The 22211-nt window shown below is 40.7% G+C and overlaps 1 protein-coding gene across 13 annotated transcripts in view; it reads left to right on the forward strand.

Moving 5' to 3' along the window:
* The window catches only part of LOC122979790 (mucin-5AC), a 65075-nt gene that overhangs the window by 14828 nt on the left and 28036 nt on the right, over positions 1-22211 (forward strand). For 8 of the 13 annotated variants that reach the window (XM_044347538.1, XM_044347527.1, XM_044347528.1 and 5 more), the window contains 13 exons: positions 1113-1318; positions 1470-1534; positions 1747-1895; positions 2006-2077; positions 2506-2778; positions 4194-4319; positions 7565-7636; positions 9869-10201; positions 14761-14966; positions 15118-15182; positions 15395-15543; positions 15704-15775; positions 16207-16521. In XM_044347538.1, the coding sequence (XP_044203473.1) occupies positions 1113-1318; positions 1470-1534; positions 1747-1895; positions 2006-2077; positions 2506-2778; positions 4194-4319; positions 7565-7636; positions 9869-10201; positions 14761-14966; positions 15118-15182; positions 15395-15543; positions 15704-15775; positions 16207-16521 (2103 nt within the window). Of the gene's footprint in view, positions 1-1112; positions 1319-1469; positions 1535-1746; positions 1896-2005; positions 2078-2505; positions 2779-4193; positions 4320-7564; positions 7637-8110; positions 8566-9868; positions 10202-14760; positions 14967-15117; positions 15183-15394; positions 15544-15703; positions 15776-16206; positions 16522-22211 lie in introns of those variants that run through there. The other 5 variants (XM_044347532.1, XM_044347533.1, XM_044347531.1 and 2 more) reach the window with 5 other exon arrangements.

The raw sequence follows: 22211 nt of genomic DNA on the forward strand, positions 1-22211 counted from the left end.
ATGCAACCTCACCACCAGTCAAAACAACCTCACCACCAGTCCACATGACCTCACCACCAGTTAATGCAACCTCACCACCAGCCACCACAATGTCTTTGCCAGGTAATGCATCTTCTCCCACAGCCAGTTTATCAATACAGTTTTCAAAATGTTCATAACAATTACCACAACTTCACCACCAGTCAGTATAATGTCAGTTTTCTAGATACCATGAGCACTACACTAAGAAATGCATCTGCATAATGGTCTTTATCACATCGCCAGCACTCGAGTTAGGGCCTCAAGATGAAAAGTGCAAGGGACCGAATGATCACTTGCATTTTGAGGGGTTGGGATGGTAAAAAAACGAACTCGTCCTAGAGATTTAACCTGAGCAACTTCTAATTTGGTAGTCAACATCTATAGACCTTAATGATGTGAAATTGTGAAGTGTTTGAGCTGTCGTAGAAATCTGTTGGCATGGCATGTCAATTTTGCCCAAAACATTAAATATGTAGATGCTGTAGTTCTACTTTACATTGTCTAATCTGCCCCACATTTCTCATGCTTGACGAGCGCTACCTACTGACAACAGAAAGTTAGCCTCATGTGACAAATATCATCCGATTTACAGGAAATTTACATGGTGTGGTCTACACATGATATACATTGACATCACCTTTAAATAGTGGGTGTTCTCCAGTGCTACATATTGGACAAAGGAAGTGTTATCTCCTACATGCAATGTCCAATATTCATGAAAATGTATATCCATGTCAGTTGCCGTCTTGTAAATGTATTTCTCCATTAATATTTCACTTATGTAGTATTGCCTTGGGGCAACAAGAAGTGAAGCCTAATTGACACACCAAATGCATACACAGTTTCCAATATGTCATCTCCAGTGCCACCTCCTTCCCACAGGAAATGATATTTTACCCATTCACACAGTGTCCGATAGTCCTGAAAATTCAGAACCCTGTCAACCGACCTCCATTAGCAATACCACGGCTGCCGCTCCTTCCAACATGTGCAAGATGTGAGGGCCCGAAAATTGTGGCTTGCAGCTTTATTTTGTACTTTTATATTTGTTAACACAGCTTGTCTCACTGTACTTTTTTATTCATTTCTAGCTAACACAAGCTCTCCACCAGTAAATGGAACATCAGCACCACCAAGAATCACAACTACTGGTGCCCCAGCTACAACCACAACTGCTGCACCACCACCAGAGCCAAAAATTAAGCTGGGATTTAAGTTGCAGCAAGATTTTACACCAGAACTTGAAAACAAATCCTCACCAGCGTTCAAGGAATTAGAAAACAAAGTAGCCACACAGGTAAGTTTATATATTTTCAACCTCTTTTATGGCCTTGAAATAAATAAGAGTATAGACATAACACGGAATAGTTGTAGCATAATATCAGCTCTCTTGTCTCATATGTATTTTGAAGAATTTAACTTGTTTTTTTAATATAATTCATTCACAGCTCAACAAGGTTTATTCAACAAAGTATGGAGAGAGTTTCAATCGAACTGTTATCAACAGCTTCAGGTATACAACATTGCTTCATCTTCTTACTGAATGGTTTGCTGTAGTAGGTGAAAAAGGACAGTAGTCAGGTTTCATTGATTAATTTAATTTGTTCTTTCATTTATATTTATTTATACTTGTCATGTAGACTACAGTTACAGTTAAACAATGGTAAATTAATCAGTAAGCAGCATCTGATGATTAATAATTATGTAAAAATGATTATGTTACAGGCAGGGATCCGTTGTGGCAGATGTTGACCTGATATTCAATGAGGTGAATTCACTGCCAAATGCCAGTTCAGCTGCTGACACATTAGTGGCTGCTGCTTCCAACTCAAACTTTTCCCTGAGTGTCAACAAATCATCCATTTCTGCAGCTGGTAAATTGGTTTACAAGACACTGTTTATTCAATGACAAAATAATGTGATTATGATTACCTATGTGTTTGACATATGACTGTTTTTTTAAATTTAAAATCTATACTTTCAGTTGTGCAGACACCAACCCAAGCCCCCACCACGGCTCAACCTTCAACTCCAACAAGTGCAAGTCCCTTACCAGGTACGACAAAAAAAAGAAAAAGTTTCTGCTTTTTTGTAAATTCTTCTAAATTTTCTTCTAAATTCTCTTCTAAATTTGTTTTTATAAAATAATTGTATCAATAATTCTTGCCGATAGCTTCAAATGTTTCATGTGTTTGGGTATGGCAACATCCCACACATACATTCTGAAAACTGCATGAACATGATAGATTTCCTTGCCTTCAACTTCTCAATAAGTAAAATACATAAATTATTTTGTATGTTAAACATCATGATCAGCTGCATGAGAAAATTACATGTTAAGCATACCTCAGCAGTTGTCATTTAAATAGAACAAATCAGACCAAACAAAAAGAAAGTAATAAATCTACCTAATTCCTACGTTCAATGAACTTTTACATGTAATCCTAATTATTCTCCATCCTGGTAATGCCACATCTCCACCAGGAAATGCAACCTCTCAACCAGTTAACATGACATCACTGCCAGTCAACAAAACCACACCACAGGTCAATATGACCTCACCACCAGACAATATAACTTCACCACAAGTGAACCCAACCTCACATCCAGTCAATATGACCTCACCAGGAATCAACATGACGTCACCATCAGTCAATGCAACTTCAAATCCAGTCAACATAACCTCCCTGCCAGTCAACATGACCTCACCACCAGTCAATGCAACCTCACTACCAGTCACCACAATGTCATTGCCAGGTAATGCATTGTCTCCCACAGCCAATTTATCAATGCAGTTTTCAAAATCTTTGTAACAATCAACAAAACGTCACCACCAGTCGATCAGTTTTCTAGGTAACATGAGCACTACACTAAGAAATGCAGCTACCTAAGGTGTCTTTATCACATTGCTAGCACGATAATGGGGGCCCGAGCACGAACGTGCCAGGGATCTAATGGTCCCTTGCACTTTTGAGTGGCTTGTGATGGTCAAAAAGTCACAAAGATAGGCACACATGTCAGAACCAATGAAAATTGCAAAGTTCTGTAGTGAAGGGGCTTGGGTGTGGCCAGCATGCTCCTCAGTGCCCCTCAAATGCAGGGCCGTGTTGGGATAAAGTTGCTTAGGTGTTCAAATTCGGTGAGATAATTGCTATCATCATTCTGGACATAATTTTTTCGAAAATGTTTCACCTGACAGGAAGTCAACCATTTTGAATTTCATGTGTTAACTTTCATTTTACAAACACATGTTTGAGACCTTTGCAATACACAAAAACTCAAGAAACTTTGCATCTATATTCACATTGGCAAATATTTCGATTTGATATTGCACTTGGGCTTGGGTGTGACATGTCAGCTGTATAGCGTTCCCTGATATCTTTAAGCATTTTTGAGGTCCTAGGGGTGCTTGAAAAGTCATGAAACTGCACATGCATCAGAAGTAATGAAATGTGATATCTGATATGGGTGTTAGGCATGGGTGAGACAAAATGGCTCGAGGGCCACCCTTAAAGAACTTTAAAGTCTGATCCTCCACCTTTAAATTTGACATGTATGAAATTTGGGACACAGATGTACTATTTCCATCATTAAGAAATACCTCTTTGAGCCACACTGTAAGTCCAACAGGAAGTCGGCCATTTTGAATCTGCTTTGCATTTTTTTTCCAAAATGAAGCCATTGACAGGCATACTTTAACAACTCTTCCAAGAGTCTTAACCCCCACCACAGCTATACCTTCAACTCCAACAAGTGCATATCCCTTATCAGGTAAAAAAAAAAGGAATGAAAAGAGATCCCCCCCTCCCTTTTTAAAAAGTTCACATTAAACAATGACAATTTGTTTCTATAAAATAACTGTGTAAATAATTCTTGTCAATAATTTTTTCAAATGTTTGGGTATGGAAACACCTCACAGGTATATACACAGTGAATGTAATTAGGGACACATACTATACCATTTGTCAATCATTTTTTCGAATGTCTGGGTACAGAAACACCTCAGAGGTACATTCTGTACACTGTGATATGAACATCAGATGAAGAAATTTCGAAAATATTGTGGATTTCTCTGCTTTAAAATTACTTCTCAAAAAGTACTCATGCATTCAATGCACTTTTAAATGTAATCCTAATTATTTTTCATCCTGGTAATGCCACATCTCCACCAGGAAATGCAACCTCTCAACAAGTGAGCATGACATCACCACCAGTCCATGCAACCTCCACAGTAGTCAACATGACCTCACCACCAGTCAATGTAACCTCACTACCAGTCACCACTATGTCAATGCCAGGTAATGCATCTTCTTCCACAGCCAATTTATCAATGCAGTTTTCAAAATCTTTGTAACAAGCACCACAACTTCACCACCAATGTCAGTTTTCTAGGTAACATGAGCACTACACTAATTAATGCAGCTGCATAAGGTGTCTTTATCACATTGCTGGCATGATAATCGGGGCCCAAGCACAAAAGTGCCAGGGATCCAACAGTCCCTTGCACTTTTGAGGGGCTTGTGATGGTCAAAAAGTCACAAAGATAGGCACACAGGTCAGAACTGGCAAAAATTGCAAAGTTCTGTATTGACGGGGCTTGGGTGTGGCCAGCAGGCTCCATATCGTTCCCAAACGCAGGGCCGTGTTGGGATAAAGTTGCTTGGGTGTTCATGAAATTCGGTGAGATAATTGCCATCATCATTCTGGACATAATTTTTTTCGAACATTTTTCACCTGACAGGAAGTCAACCATATTGAATTTTGTGTGTTAATTTTCATTTTACAAACACGTTTGAGACCTTTGGAATACACAAAAACTCAGGAAACTTTGCACCCATAGTCACACAAGTAAATATTTCGATTTCATATCACACTTGAACTTGGGCGTGGCACATCAGCTCTATCGCATCCCCTAATAGCTTTAAGCATTTTTGAGGTCCTAGAGGTGCTCGAAAAGTCACAAAACTTTGCACATATACCAGAAGTAATGAAACGTGATATCTGATATGGGTGTTAGGCATGGGTGAGACAAAATGGCTCAAGGGCCGCCCTCAAAGAACTTTAAAGTCTAATCCCCCACCTTTAAATTTCACATACATGTATGAAATTAGGGACACATACTATACCATTTGTCAATCATTTTTTCGAATGTCTGGGTACAGAAACACCTCAGAGGTACATTCTGTACACTGTGATATGAACATCAGATGAAGAAATTTCGAAAATATTGTGGATATCTCTGCTTTACAATTATTTCTCAAAAGTACTCATGCATTCAATGCACCTTTAAATGTAATCCTAATTATTTTCCATCCTGGTAATGCCACATCTCCACCAGGAAATGCAATCTCTCAACAAGTCAGCATGACATCACTGCAAGCCAACCCAACCACACCACAGGTCAATATGACCTCACCACAAGTGAACCCAAACTCACATCCAGTCAGTATGTCCTCACCGACATTCAACTTGACATCTCCATCAGTCAATACAACCTCAAATCCAGTCCACATGACCTCACCAACAGTCAATGCGACCTCAAATCCAGTCAATATGACCTCACCACCAGTGAAAATTTCAAAACCAGTGAACGCAACCTCGCCACCAGTTAACATGATATCATTGGCAGTCAAACCAACCACACCACAGGTCAATATGACATCATCACCAGACATAATAACCTCACCACAAGTGAATCCAACTTCACATCCAGTCAAAATGACATCACCACCACTCAATGCAACCTCAGATCCAGTCAACATGACCTCACCACCAGTCCACATGACCTCACAATCAGTCAGTGCAATCTCAAATCCAGTCAATATAATCTCACCACCATTCAATATAACCTCAAATCCTGTCAATATAAACTCACCACCAGTCCACATGACCTCACCACCAGTCAATGCGACCTCAAATCCAGTCAATGTGACCTCACCACTAGTCAATTCAACCACAAATACAGTCAATATCACCTCACCACCAGTCAACATTTCACCACCAGTGAATGCAATCTCGCCACCAGTCACCATGACATCACTGCCAGTCAAACCAACCACACAACAGGTCAATGTGACCTCACTACTAGACGTAATAACCTCACTACAAGTGAACCCAACCTCACATCCAGTTGATATGACCTCACCAGCAGTCAATATGATGTCACCATCAGTCAATGCAACCTCAAAGCCAGTCAATATGACCTCACCACCAGTCCACATGACCTCACCACCAGCCAGTGCACCCTCGAATTCAGTCAATATGACCTCACAACCAGTGTACATAACTTCACCAGCAGTCAATGCAACTTCAAATCCTGTCAGTATAACCTCAACACCAGTCAACATGACATCACTGCCAGTCAAACCAACCACACCACAGGTCAACATGACCTCACCACCAGATGTAATAACCTCACTACAAGTGAACGCAACCTCATATCCAGTCAATATGACCTCACTACCAGTCTACATGACCTCACCACTAGTCAATTCGACCTCAAATCAAGTCAATATGACGTCACCACCAATCAACATTTCACCACCAGTGAATGCAACCTCAAATTCAGTCAATATAACCTCACCACCAGTCAACACGACATCACTGCCAGTCAGTGTGACATCAAATCCAATCAATATGACCTCACCAGCAGTCCACATGACCTCACCACTAGTCAATTTGACCTCAAATCAAGTCAATATGACCTCACCACCAATCAACATTTCACCACCAGTCAATGCAACCTCAAATCCACTCAATATAACGTCACCACCAGTCAACATGACATCACTGCCAGTCATCCCAACCACACCACAGGTCATTATGACTTTACCACCAGACAATATAACCTCAGCACAAGTGAACCCAACCTTGCATCCAGTCAATATGACCTCACCAGCAGTCAACACGATGTCACCATCAGTCAATGCAACCTCACATCTACTCAACATGACCTCACCACCAGTCCACATTGCCTCACCTTCAGTCAATGCAGCCTCAAATACAGTCAATATGACCTCATCACCAGCCCACATGACCTCACTACCAGTCAATGCAACCTCACCAGCCCACATGACCTCACTACCAGTCAATGCAACCTCACCATCAGTAAACATTTCACCACCAGTCCATGCAACCTCCCCACTAGTCCTGATGACCTCAACACCAATCAATGCAACCTCAACACCAGTCACCACAATGTCATTGTCAGGTATCGCATCTTCTCCCACAGCCAGTTTATCAATGCAGCTTTCAAAATGTTCATAACAGTCACAACTTCACCACCAGTAATTACAATGTCAGTTTACTAGGTAACATGAGCACTATACTAAGAAATGCATCTGCATAAAGTGTCTTTATCACATCGCTGGCGTCATAATTAGGGCCCATCTGAGCACGAAAGTGCAAGGCACCGAATGATCCCTTGCATTTTGAGAGGCTTGGGATGCTCAAAAACTCAAAAACTCATGAAACTTTGCACCTATGTTTGAACTATGTGTTTAAAATATGATGTAATATTTTACCTTAAAACTTAAACTTTCAGTTGTGCAGACACCAACTCAAGCCCTCACCACGGCTCGACCTTCAACTCCAACAAGTGCAGCTCCCTTAACAGGTAATACAAAAAGAAGAAAAAGTTTCTGCTTTTTTTGTGAATTCTCTTTAAACAATGTCAGTTTGTTTTTAAAAAATAATTGTATCAATACTTCTTGTCGATAAGTTGAAATGTGTTAAAGGCTTGAGTATGGCAAGACCTCACACGTACACTCTGTTCAGTAACTGTGATGTGAACATTGTACCGGGAAATTGCACAAACATTATAGATTTCTCTACCTTCAACTTCTCAATAAGTAAAATACATAAATCACTTTTTTTTATCTTAATTATCATAATCACCTGCATGAGAAAATGACATGTTAAGCATAACTCAGCAGTTGTCATTTAAATAGAAAAAATAAAACCAAACAATAAAGAAGTAATAAAACTCTCTAACTCATACATTCAATAAACTTTTACATGTAATCCTAATTATTCTCCATCCTGGTAATGCCACATCTCCACCAGGAAATGCAACTTCTCAACCAGTCAATATGACATCACTGCCAGTCAACCCAACCACACCACAGGTCAATATGACCTCACCACCAGACAATATAACCTTACCACAAGTAAACCCAACCTCACATCCAGTCAATATGACCTCGACAGCAGTCAACATGACGTCACCATCAGTCAACGCAACCTCAAATCCAGTCAACATGACCTCACCGCCAGTCCACATGACCTCACCACCAGTCAATGTGACCTCAAATCCAGTCAATATGACCTCATCACCAGTTCACATGACCTCACCGCCAGTTAATGCGACCTCAAATCCAGTCAATATGACCTCATCATCAGTCAACATTTCACCACCAGTGAATGCAACCTCCACAGTAGTCAACATGACCTCACCACCAGTCAGTGCAACCTCACCACCAGTCCATATGACCTCTCAACCAGTTCATGCAACCTCACCACCAGTCACCACAATGTCTTTGCCAGGTAATGCATCTTCTCCCACAGCCAGTTTATTGATGCAGTTATCAAAATGTTTGTAACAATCACCACAACTTCACCACCAGTCAATACAATGTCAGTATTCTAGGTGACATGAGCATTACACTAAGAAATGCAACTGCATGAGGTTTCTTTATCACATTGCTAGCACAATAATTGAGGCCCAGGCACAAAAGTGCCAGGGGTCTAACGGTCCCTTGCACTTTTGAGGAGCTTGTGATGGTCAAAAAGTCACAAGGATAGGCACAAATGTCAGAACTGTCAAAATTTTCTCTTGTGACTGGGCTTGGTGTGGCCAGTGGGCTCCATATCTCCCCAAAACGCAGGGCCATGTTGGGATAAAGTTGCTTGGGTGTTCATGAAATTCGGTGAGATAATTGCTCTCACCATTTTGGACAAATAATTTTTCACCTGACAGGAAGTCAACCATTTTAATTTCCTGTGTCAATTTTCATTTCATAGACACATTTCAGACCTTTCGAATACACAAAAACTCAGGAAACTTTACACCCATGTTCACACTAGTAAATATTTTGATGAGATATCACAGTTGAGCTTGGGCGTGGCATGTCAGCTCCATTGTGTCCCCTAATAGCTTTAAGCATTTTTGAGGTCTTAAGGGTACTCGAAAAGTCACAAAACTTTGCACATGCATCAGAAGTAATGTAACGTGATATCTGATATGGGTGTTAGGCATGGGTGAGACAAAATGGCTCAAGGGCCATGCCTAAAGAACTTCAAAGTCTAATCCCCCACCTTTAAATTTCACATACATGTACGACATTTGGAACACAGATGTACCATTTCGATACATAAAAAAATACCTCTTGGAGCCATACCATGTGTCCAACAGGAAGTCGGCCATTTTAAATCAGCTTTGCATTTTTTTCGCAAAGTGAACCCATTGACAGGTGTAGTTTGACAAACTCCTCCTAGAGTTTTAACCGCTACCACAGCTATAACTTCAACTCCAACAAGGGCATATTCCTGAGAAAAAGAAAGAAAAGTTTTCCCCCTTTTTTCATGAATTCATGTTAAACAATGCCAATTTGTGTCTATGAAATAATTGTATCAATAATTCTTTTCAATCATTTTTTCAAATGTTTGAGTATGGAAACACCTAACAGTTACATTCGGTACACTGTGATAAGAGTATTATGAAGAAATTTAGAAAAAAATTAGATTTCTCTGCTTTACAATTACTTCTCAAAAAGTAATCCTGCATTCAGTGTACTTTTAAATGTAATCCTAATCATTTTCCATCCTGGTAATGCCACATTTCCACCAGGAGACTCAACCTCTCAACAAGTCAACATAACATCACTGCAAGTCAACCCAACCACAACACAGGTCAATGTGACCTCACCACCAGACAATATAACCTCACCACAAGTGAACGCAACCTCAAATCCAGTCCACATGACCTCACCACCAGTCAATGCGACCTCAAATCCAGTCAATATGACCTCATCACCAGTCAACATTTCACTACCAGTGAATGCAACCTCCACAGTAGTCAACATGACCTCACCACCAGTCAGCGCAACCTCACCACCAGTCCATATGACCTCTCAACCAGTTCATGCAACCTCACCACCAGTCACCACAATGTCATTGCCAGGTAATGCATCTTCTCCCACAGACAGTTTATCGATGCAGTTATCAAAATGTTTGTAACAATCACCACAACTTCACGACCAGTCAATACAATGTCAGTTTTCTACGTGACATGAGCACTACACTAAGAAATGCAACTGCATGAGGTTTCTTTATCACATTGCTAGCACAATAATTGAGGCCCAGGCACAAAAGTGCCAGGGGTCTAATGGTCCCTTGCACTTTTGAGGAGTTTGTGATGGTCAAAAAGTCACAAGGATAGGTACAAATGTCAGAACTGTCAAAAATGTCTCTTGTGACTGGGCTTGGTGTGGCCAGTGGGCTCCATATCTCCCCAAAACGCAGGGCCATGTTGGGATAAAGTTGCTTGGGTGTTCATGAAATTCGGTGAGATAATTGCTCTCATCATTCTGGACAAATGATTTTTCTTCGAAAATTTTCACCTGACAGGAAGTCAACCATTTTGAATTTCCTGTGTCAATTTACATTTCATAAACACATTTCAGACCTTTCGAATACACAAAAACTCAGGAAACTTTACACCCATGTTCACACTAGTAAATATTTCGATGCGATATCACACTTGAGCTTGGGTGTGGCATGTCAGCTCTATTGTGTCCCCTAATAGCTTTAAGCATTTTTGAGGTCTTAAGTACTCGACCTCGAAAAGTACTCGAAAAGTCACAAAACTTTGCACATGCATCAGAAGTAATGTAACGTGATATCTGATGTAAATCTAGAGTAGATCTAAACAATGCCAATTTGTGTCTATGAAATAATTGTATCAATAATTCTGTTCAATAATTTTTTCAAATGTTTGAGTATGGAAACACCTAACAGTTGCATTCGGTACACTATGATAAGAGTATTATGAAGAAATTGTGAAAAAAAATGTAGATTTCTCTGCTTTACAATTACTTCTCAAAAAGTAATCCTGCATTCAGTGTACTTTTAAATGTAATCCTAATCATTTTCCATCCTGGTAATGCCACATCTCCACCAGGAGACGCAACCTCTCAACAAGTCAACATGACATCACTGCAAGTCAACCCAACCACACCACAGGTCAATATGACCTCACCACCAGACAATATAACCTCACCACAAGTGAACGCAACCTCAAATCCAGTCCACATGACCTCACCTCCAGTCAATGCAACCTCCAATCCAGTCAATATGACCTCACTGCCAGTCAAACCAACAACGCCACAAGTTAATATGACCTCATCACCAGACATAATGACCTCACCACAAGTGAACCCAACTTCACATCCAGTCAACATGACCTCACCACCAGTCCAAATGACCTCAACAAATGTCAATGAAACTTCAAACCCAGTCAATATGACCTCACAACCAGTCAATGCAATCTCAAATCCAGTCCATATGACCTCCCCACCAGTAAGTGCAACCTCAAATCCAGTCAATATGACGTCACCACTATTCAACATCACATCCCTGCCAGTCAACCCAACCACACCACAAGTCAACATGACCTTACCACCAGACATAATGACCTCACCACAAGTGAGCCCAACTTTAAATCCAGTCAATATGACCTCGTCAAGAGTCACCATGATGTCACCATCAGTCAATGTAACCTCAAATCCGGTCAACATGACCTCACCACCAGTCAGTGCAACCCCAAATTCAGTCAATATGAGCTCACAACCAGTCCACATAACCTCACCACCAGTCAATGCAACCTCAAATCCAGTCAATATAACCTCACCTCCAGTCAATGCAACCTCCAATCCAGTCAATATGACCTCACTGCCAGTCAAACCAACAACGCCACAGGTTAATATGACCTCATCACCAGACATAATGACCTCACCACAAGTGAACCCAACTTCACATCCAGTCAACATGACCTCACCACCAGTCCACATGACCTCAACAAATGTCAATGAAACTTCAAACCCAGTCAATATGACCTCACAACCAGTCAATGCAATCTCAAATCCAGTCCATATGACCTCCCCACCATTAAGTGCAACCTCAAATCCAGTCAATATGACATCACCACTATTCAACATCACATCCCTGCCAGTAAACCCAACCACACCACAAGTCAATATGACCTCACCACCAGACATAATGACCTCACCACAAGTGAACCCAACTTCAAATCCAGTCAATATGACCTCGTCAAGAGTCACCATGATGTCACCATCAGTCAATGTAACCTCAAATCCAGTCAACATGACCTCACCACCAGTCAGTGCAACCTCAAATTCAGTCAATATGAGCTCACAACCAGTCCACATAACCTCACCACCAGTCAATGCAACCTCAAATCTAGTCAATATAACCTCACCAGCATTCAATATGACATCACTGCAAGTCAATCCAACCACGCCACAAGTCAATATGACCTCACCAAAAGACAGAACGACCTCACTACAAGTACAAGTGAACCCAACTTCACATATACTCAATATGACCTCGCCAATAGTCACCATGACATCACCATCAGTCAATTTAACCTCAAATTCAGTCAACATGACCTCAACACCAAACCACATAACCTCACCACCAGTCAAGCCAACCACACCACAGGTCAACGTGACCTCACCACGACACGTAATAACCTCACCACAAGTGAACCCAACCTCACATATAATCGATATGACTTCACCAGCAGTCAATATGATGTCACCATCAGTCAATGCAACCTCAAAGCCAGTCAGTATGACCTCACCCACAGTCCACATGACCTCACCACCAGCCAGTGCAACCTCGAATTCAGTCAATATGACCTCACAACCAGTTTACATAACCTCACCAGCAGTCAGTGTAACATCAAATCCAGTCAATATGACCTCAGCATCAGTCCACATTGCCTCACCACCAGTCAAACCAAGCACACCACAAGTCAATATGACCTCATCACCAGTCCACATGACCTCACCTTCAGTGAATGCAACCTCAAATCCACTCAACATGACCTCACTACCAGTCAATGCAACCTCACCATCAGTAAACATTTCACCACCAGTCTATGCAACCTCCTCACTGGTCAAAATGACCTCACTACCAATCAATGCAACCTCAACACCACTCCAAATGACCTCACCACCAGTTAATTCAACCTCACCACCAGTCACCACAATGTCATTGCCAGGTAATGCATCTTCTCCCACAGCCAGTTTATCAATGCAGCTTTCAAAATGTTCATAACAATCACAACTTCACCACCAGTAAATACAATGTCAGTTTACTAGGTAACATGAGCACTACCCTAAGAAATGCATCTGCATAAAGTGTCTTTAGCACATCGCTGGCGTTATAATCAGAGCCCATCCGAGCACGAAAGTGTAAGGGGCCAAATGATCCTTTGCATTTTGAGGGGCTGGGGATGCTCAAAAACTCACAAAACTTTGTACCCATGTTCGCATTAGTAAATACTTCAGTTTGATCTCACACTTGGACTTAGGCATGGCACGTCAGCTCTATAGCGCCCACTAATTACTTTTACCATTTTTGAGGTTCTAGAGGTGCTTGAAAAGTCATGAAACTTTGCACATGTATCGGAAGTGGCGAAACTTGATATCCGATATGTGTCTTGGGCATTGGTGTGGCAAAATGGCTCGAGGGCTATCCAAAAAACTTCAAACTCTAAGCCCCCACCTTTAAATTTGACATATATGTACGAAATTTGGGACACAGCTGTACCATCTCCAGATTTAAAAAAGGCGTCTTGGAGCAATACCCTAAGTCCAACAGGAAGTAATCTGTTTTGAATCTGCTTTGCAATCTTTTTGCAAAGTGAAGCCATTGACAGGCATTGGACTTAAACAAACTCGTCCTAGAGATTTAACGTGAGCAACTTCAGATTTGGTAGTTAATATCTATAAACCTTTGCGATGTGAAATTGCGACGCTTTTGAGCTGTTGTGGAAATCCTTTGGCTGATGATCAATTTTACCCAAAACATTTAACATGTAGATGTTCTAACTCTACTTTACATTGTCTAACCTGCCCCACATTTCTCATGCTTGATAAGCGCCACCTACTGACAACAGGAAGTCAGCCTTATGTGACAAACATCATCCGATTTACAAGAAATTTACATGGTGTGGTCTACACAATATACATTGACATCACACATAAATAGTGGGTGTTCTCTAGCGCCACATATTTGCCAGAGGAGGTGTTATCTCCTACATGCAATGTCCAATATTCATGAAAATGTATATCCATGTCAGTTGCCATCTTGTAAATGTATTTCTCCATTAATATTTCACTTATGTAGTATTACCTTGGGGCAACAAGAAGTGAAGCCTAATTGAAACATCAACTATGTATACACAGTTTCCAATATGTCATCTCGACCGGCACCTCCTTCCCACAGGAAATAATATTTTACCCATTCACACTGTCCGATAATCCTGAAAATTCTGAGCCCTGTCACCTGACCTCCATTAGCAACACCACAGCTGCCGCTCTCTCAGACATGCGTGAGGTGCGAGGGCCCGTACATCGCTGCTTGCAGCTTTATTTTGTAATTTTATATTTGTTAACACAGCCTCTTTTGCTGTACTTTTTTATTCATTTCTAGCTAACACAAGCTCTCCACCAGTAAATGGAACATCAGCACCACCAAGAATCACAACTACTGGTGCCCCAGCTACAACCACAACTGCTGCACCACCACCAGAGCCAAAAATTAAGCTGGGATTTAAGTTGCAGCAAGATTTTACACCAGAACTTGAAAACAAATCCTCACCAGTGTTCAAGGAATTAGAAAACAAAGTAGCCACACAGGTGAGTTTATATATTTTCAACCCCTTTTATGGCCTTGAAATAAATAAGAGTAGAGATATAACATGGCATAGTTGTGGCATAATATCAGCTTTCTTGTCTCATATGTGTTTTGAAAAATTTAACTTGTTTTTTTAATATACTTCATTCACAGCTCAACAAGGTTTATTCAACAAAGTATGGAGAGAGTTTCAATCGAACTGTTATCAACAGCTTCAGGTATACAACATTGCTTCTTCTTCTTACTGAATGGTTTGCTGTAGTAGGTGAAAAAGGACAGTAGTCAGGTTTCATTGATTAATTTGATTTGTTCTTTCATTTATACATATTTATACTTGTCATGTAGACTACAGTTACAGTTAAACAATGGTAAATTAATCAGTATACAGCATTCGATGATTGATAATTATGTAAAAATGATTATGTTACAGGCAGGGATCCGTTGTAGCAGATGTTGACCTGATATTCAATGAGGTGAATTCACTGCCAAATGCCAGTTCAGCTGCTGACACATTGGTGGCTGCTGCTTCCAGCTCAAACTTTTCCCTGAGCGTCAACAAATCATCCATTTCTGCAACTGGTAAATTGGTTTGATTATTCCCTGATTCAAAAAGAAAACCTTAACTTTGTTACATACACTTACAAGACACTGTGAATTCAATGACAAAATAATTAAATAATGATTGCCTATGTGTTTAAAATATGACATATAAATTATTTTTTTAATTTAAAACTTTCAGTTGTGCAGACACCAACCCAAGCCCCCACCACAGCCCAACCTTCAACTCCAACAAGTGCAGCTCCCTTAACAGGTAATACAAAAATAAGAAAAAGTTTCTGCTTTTTTGTGAATTCTCTTTAAACAATGGCAGTTTGTTTTTATGAAATAATTGTATCAATACTTCTTGTCGATAACTTGAAACGTTTCAAAAGTTTTGTATGGCAACATTTCTCACTGTTCAGTGAATGTGATATGAACATTGTACCAGGAAAATGCACAAACATAGATTTCTCTACCTTCAACTTCTCAATAAGTAAAATACATAAATTACTTTTGTATCTTAAATATCATGATCAGTTGCATGAGAAAATTACGTTAAGCATAACTCAGAAGTTGTCATTTAAATAAAAAAATGAGACCAAACAAAAAGAAAGTAATAAATCTACCTAATGCATATGTTCAATGAACTTTTACATGTAAACCTAATTATTCTCCATCGTGGTAATGCCACATCTCCACCAGGAAATGCAACTTCTCAACCAGTCAACATGACATCACTGCCAGCCAATCCAACCACACCACAAGTCAATATGACCTCACCATCAGACAATATAACCTCACCACAAGTGAACCCAACCTCACATCCAGTCAATATGACCTCACCAGCAGTCCACATGACGTCACCATCAGTCAATGCAACCTCAAATCCAGTCAATATGACCTCACCACCAGTCAACATGACCTCACCACCAGTCAGTGCAACCTCACCACCAGTCCATATGACCTCTCAACCAGTTCATGCAACCTCACCACCAGTCACCACAATGTCATTGCCAGGTAATGCATCTTCTCCCACAGCCAGTTTATCGATGCAGTTATCAAAATGTTTGTAAAAATCACCACAACTTCACCACCAGTCAATACAATGTCAGTTTTCTAGGTAAGATGAGCACTACACTAAGAAATGCAGCTACCTAAGGTGTCTTTATCACATTGCTAGCACGATAATTGAGGCCCGAGCACGAAAGTGCCAGGGGTCTAATGGTCCCTTGCACTTTTGAGGGGCTCGTGATGGTCAAAAAGTCACAAGGATAGGCACAAATGTCAGAACTGTCGAAAATTGCAAATTTCTCTAGTGACTGGGCTTGGTGTGGCCAGTGGGCTCCATATCGCCCCAAAACGCAGGGCCATGTTAGGAAAAACTTGCTTGAGTGTTCTTGAAATTCAGTGAGATAATTGTTCTCATCATTCTGGACATAATCATTTTTTTTTTAAATTTTCGCCTGACAGGAAGTCAACCATTTTAAATTTTGCATATTAATTTTCATTTTACAAACACATTTCAGACCTTTGGAAAACACAAAAACTCAGAAAATTTTACACCCATATTCACACTTGGGCTTGGGAGTGGAATATCAGCTATATCGCGTCCCCTAATAGCTTTAAGCATTTTCGAGGTCTTAGGGGTACTCGAAAAGTCACAAGACTTTGCACATACATCAGAAGTAATGAAAAGTAATATCTGATTTGGGGGTTAGGCATGGGTGAGACAAAATGGTTCGAGGGGCACCCCTAAAGAACTTCAAAGTCTAATCCCCCACCTTTAAATTTCACATACATGTACGATATTTGGAAGACATATGCACCATTTCGATACAAAAAAAATACCTCTTGGAGCCATACCATGTGTCCAACAGGAAGTCGGCCATTTTGAATCAGCTTTGCATTTTTTTCGCAAAGTGAACCCATTGACAGGTGTAGTTTGACAAACTCCTCCTAGAGTTTTAACCCCTACCACAGCTATGACTTCAACTCAAACAAGTGCATATCCCTGATCTGGTAAAAAAAAGAAAAGGAAAGAAAATTTTCCCCCCTATTTTTGTAAATTTACGTTAAACAATGACAATTTTTTTAAAAAATAACTGTGTCAATAATTCTTTTCAATAATTTTTTCAAATGTTTGAGTATGGAAACACCTAACAGTTACATTCGGTACACTATGATAAGAGTATTATGAAGAAATTGCGAAAAAAATGTAGATTTCTCTGCTTTACAATTACTTCTCAAATGTACTCATGCATTCAGTGCACTTTTAAATGTAATCCTAATCATTTTCCATCCTGGTAATGCCATATCTCCACCAGGAGACGCAACCTCTCAACAAGTCAACATGACATCATTGCAAGCCAACCCAACCACACCACAGGTCAATATGACCTCACTGCCAGACAATATAACCTCACCACAAGTGAACCCAACCTCACATCCAGTCAATATGACCTTACCAGCGTTCAATAGGTCATCACCATCACTTAATACAACCTCAAATCCAGTCCACATGACCTCACCTCCAGTCAATATGACCTCACTGTCAGTCAAACCACAGGTCAATATGACCTCATCACCAGACATAATGACCTCACCACAAGTGAACCCAACTTCACATCCAGTCAACATGACCTCACCACCACTCCACATGACCTCACCCTCAGTCAATGTAACCTCAAATCCAGTCAATATGAGCTCACTACGAGTCAATGCAACCTCAGATCCAGTCAGCATGACCTCACCACCAGTCCACATAACCCCACCACCATTCAATATAACCTCAAATCCTGTCAATATAACCTCAAATCCAGTCCACATGATCTTGCCACCAGTCAATGCAACCTCAGATCCAGTCAACATGACCTCACCACCAGTCCACATAACCTCACAATCAGTCAATGAGACCTCAAATCCAGTCCATGTGACCGCACCACTAGTCAATGCAACCACAAATACAGTCAATATGACCTCACCAACAGTCCACATGACCTCACCACTAGTCAATTCGACCTCAAATCAAGTCAATATGACCTCACCACCAATCAACATTTCATCACCAGTGAATGCAACCTCAAAGCCAGTTAATATGACCTCACCAACAGTCCACATGACCTCACCACCAGCCAGTGCAACCTCGAATCCAGTCAATATGACCTCACAACCAGTCTACATAACCTCACCAGCAGTCAAACCAACCACACCACAGGTCAAGGTGACCTCACCACCAGACGTAATAACCTCATCACAAGTGAACCCAACCTCACATCCAGTCGACATGACCTCACTAGCAGTCAACATGACATCACCATCAGTCAATGCATCCTCAAATCCAGTCAATATGACCTCACCACCTCTCAACATGACCTCACTACCAATCAATGCAACGTCAAATCCTGTCAATATCACCTCACCATTATTCAACATCACATCTCTGCCAGTCAAACCAACCACACCACAAGACAATATGACCTCACCACCAAACATAATGACCTCACCACAAGTGAACCCAACTTCAAATCCAGTCAATATGACCTTGCCAAGAGTCACCATGACGTCACCATCAGTCAATATAACCTCAAATACAGTCCACATGACCTCACAACCAGTCCACATAACCTCACCACCAGTCAATGCAACCTCAAATCCAGTCAATATTACTTCACCAGCATTCAGTATGACATCACTGCAAGTCAATCCAACCACACCACCATTAGTCAACATGACGTCACCATTATTCAATGTAACCTTGAATACAGTCAATATAACCTCACCATCAGTCCAAATGACCTCACCGCCAGTCCTTGCAACCTTAAATCCAGTCAATATGACCTCCCCACCAGTCAAGATTTCACCACTAGTAAATGCAACCTCACCACCAGTCAACATGACATCACTGCCTGTCAAACCACCTACACCACAGGTCAATATGACCTTACCACCAGACATAATAACCTCACCACAAGTGAATCCAACGTCACATCTAGTCAACATGACTTCATCACCGGTCCAAATGACCTCACCACCAGTCAATGCAAGCTCAAATCCAGTCAATATAACCTCACCACCATTCAATACAACCTCAAATCCAGTCAATATAACTGCACCACCAGTCCACATGACCTCACTACCAGTCAATGCAACCTCATCATCAGTCAACATGACTTCACCACCGGTGGATGCAGCCTCACCACCACTTAATATAACCTCACTACCAGTCACCACATTGTCATTGCCAGGTAATCTATCTTCTCCCACAGCCAGTTTATTAATGCAATTTTCAGAATGTTTGTAACAATCACCACAACTTCACCACCAGTCAATACAATGTCAGTTTTCTAGGTGACATGAGCACCACACTAAGAAATGCAGCAGCATGAGGTGTCTTTATCACATTGATAGCAGTATAGTCAAGGCCTGAGCATAAAAGTGCAAGGGGCTCAATGGTCCCTTACATATTTAAGGGGCTTGAGATACTCAAAAACTCAATTGGCACATATGGCAGAACTGGCAAAAATTGCAAAGATCTGTAGTGACAGGACTTGGGTGTGGCCAGCAGGCTCCATATCACCCCCAAAAACAGGGTCATGTTGGGATAGTTATTTGGACGTTCATGAAATTCGTTCAGATAATTGCTATCATCTTTCTGGACATAATAAATTTTTTTGATTTTTTTTTGCCTGATAAAAAGTCAGCCATTTTTGATTTTGTGTGTCAATTTCCATTTTACTTACACACATTTGTGGCCCTCAGGATGCACAAAAAGTCACAAAAGTTTGCACTCATTTTCGAACTAGTAAATATTTCGATTTGATATCACAATTGGGCTTGGGCATGGCGTTGGCTCTACTGTATCCCCAAATTACTTTTACCATTTCTGACGTGCTAGGGGTGCTCGAAAAGTAATAATACTTTACACATGCATCAGAAGTGGTGAAACGTGATAGTTGATATGGGTCTTGGGCATGGGTGTGGCAAAATGGCTCAAGGGCTCCCCCTAAAAAACTTCAAAGTGCATGCCCCCACTTTTAAATTTGATGTAAATGTATGCCACTTTGAATCTGATTTGCATTTTTTTCGCAAAGTGAACCATTGACAGGCATTGTACTTTAACAAACTCCTCGCAGAGTTTTAACCCTGACCACAGCTGTGCCTTCAACTGCAACAAGTGCAAATCTCTTGTCAGGTAAAAAAGAAAAAAAAGAGAAGAGAAGAGAACTTTCCCCCCTCTTTTGTAGATTCTGTTTAACAAACAGAATCCCTGTTTATTTTCATAAAATAAATCCATCAATACCTTTTTTTAATAATTATTTCAAATGTCTGGTTGTGGACACACCTCACTGGTACATCTGTACACTGACTGTGATATGAAGAAATTGCAAAACCATTGTAGATTTCTCTTTTTAAAAATTAGTTCTCAAAAAGTAAAATACATAAATTATTTTTGCATGTTAAACATCATGATCAGCTGGAGAAAATGACATTTTAAATATCACTCAGCAGTTGTCATTTAAAATGAATAAACAAACAAAAAAAAAGGTAGGAATGAATGTGTCTATCTCATACATTCAATGAACTTTTACATGTGATCCTAATTATTCTCCATCCTGGTAATGTCACATCTCCACCAGGAAATGCAACTTCTCCACCAGTCAACATGACATCACTGCCAGTCAACCCAACCACACCACAGGTCAATATGACCTCACCACCAGACAATATAACCTCAGCACAAGTGAACCCAACCTCACATCCAGTCAATATGACCTCACCAGCAGTCAACATGACATCACCATCAGTCAACATGATGTCACCATCAGTCAATGCAACCTCAAATCCAGTCAATATGACCTCATCACCAGCCCACATAACCTCACCACCAGTCAATGTGACCTCAAATCCAGTCAATATGTTCTCACCACCAGTCAACATGACATCACCACCAGTCCATGCGACCTCCACAGTAGTCAACATGACCTCACCATCAGTCAATGCAACCTCACCACCAGTCCATATGACCTCTCAAACAGTTCATGCAACCTCACCACCACTCACCACAATGTCATTGCAAGGTAATGCATCTTCTCCCACACCCAGTATATCAATGCAGCTTTCAAAATGTTGGTAACAATCACCACAGCTTCACCACCAGTAAATACATTGTCAGTTTACTAGGTAATGTAGGCACTACACTAAGAAATGTATCTGCATAAGGTGTCTTTATCATCTAGCTAGCACTATAATTAGGGCCCGAGCACCAAAACGCAAGTGGCCCAATGATCCCTTGCATTTTTGAGGGGCTTTGGATGCTGAAAAACTCAAAAAGACTGGCATACATGTCAGAAACACAGAATATTGCAAAGTTCTGTAGTGACTGGGTTTGGGCATGACCACCGGGCTCCATAGCACTCCTAAACAAAGGGCCATCTTGGGATAAAGTTTCTTGGATGTTCATGAACTTCGGTGAGATAATTGCTTGCTCATTTCTGGACATAATACTTTTTTTGGAAATTTCACATCAGCTCTATAGCACACCCTAATTACTTTTACCAGTTTTGAGGTTCTAGAGGTGCTCAAAAAGTAATGAAACTTTGAACATGCATCAGGAGTGGAGAAACTTGATATCTGATATGGGTCTTGAACATGGGTGTGGCAAAATGGCTTGAGGGCTACCCATAAAAACCTTCAGAGTGTAAGCCCCC

This window comes from Thunnus albacares, chromosome 3 (genome assembly GCF_914725855.1).
Source record: "Thunnus albacares chromosome 3, fThuAlb1.1, whole genome shotgun sequence".
In the NCBI taxonomy this organism is placed as follows: domain Eukaryota; kingdom Metazoa; phylum Chordata; class Actinopteri; order Scombriformes; family Scombridae; genus Thunnus; species Thunnus albacares.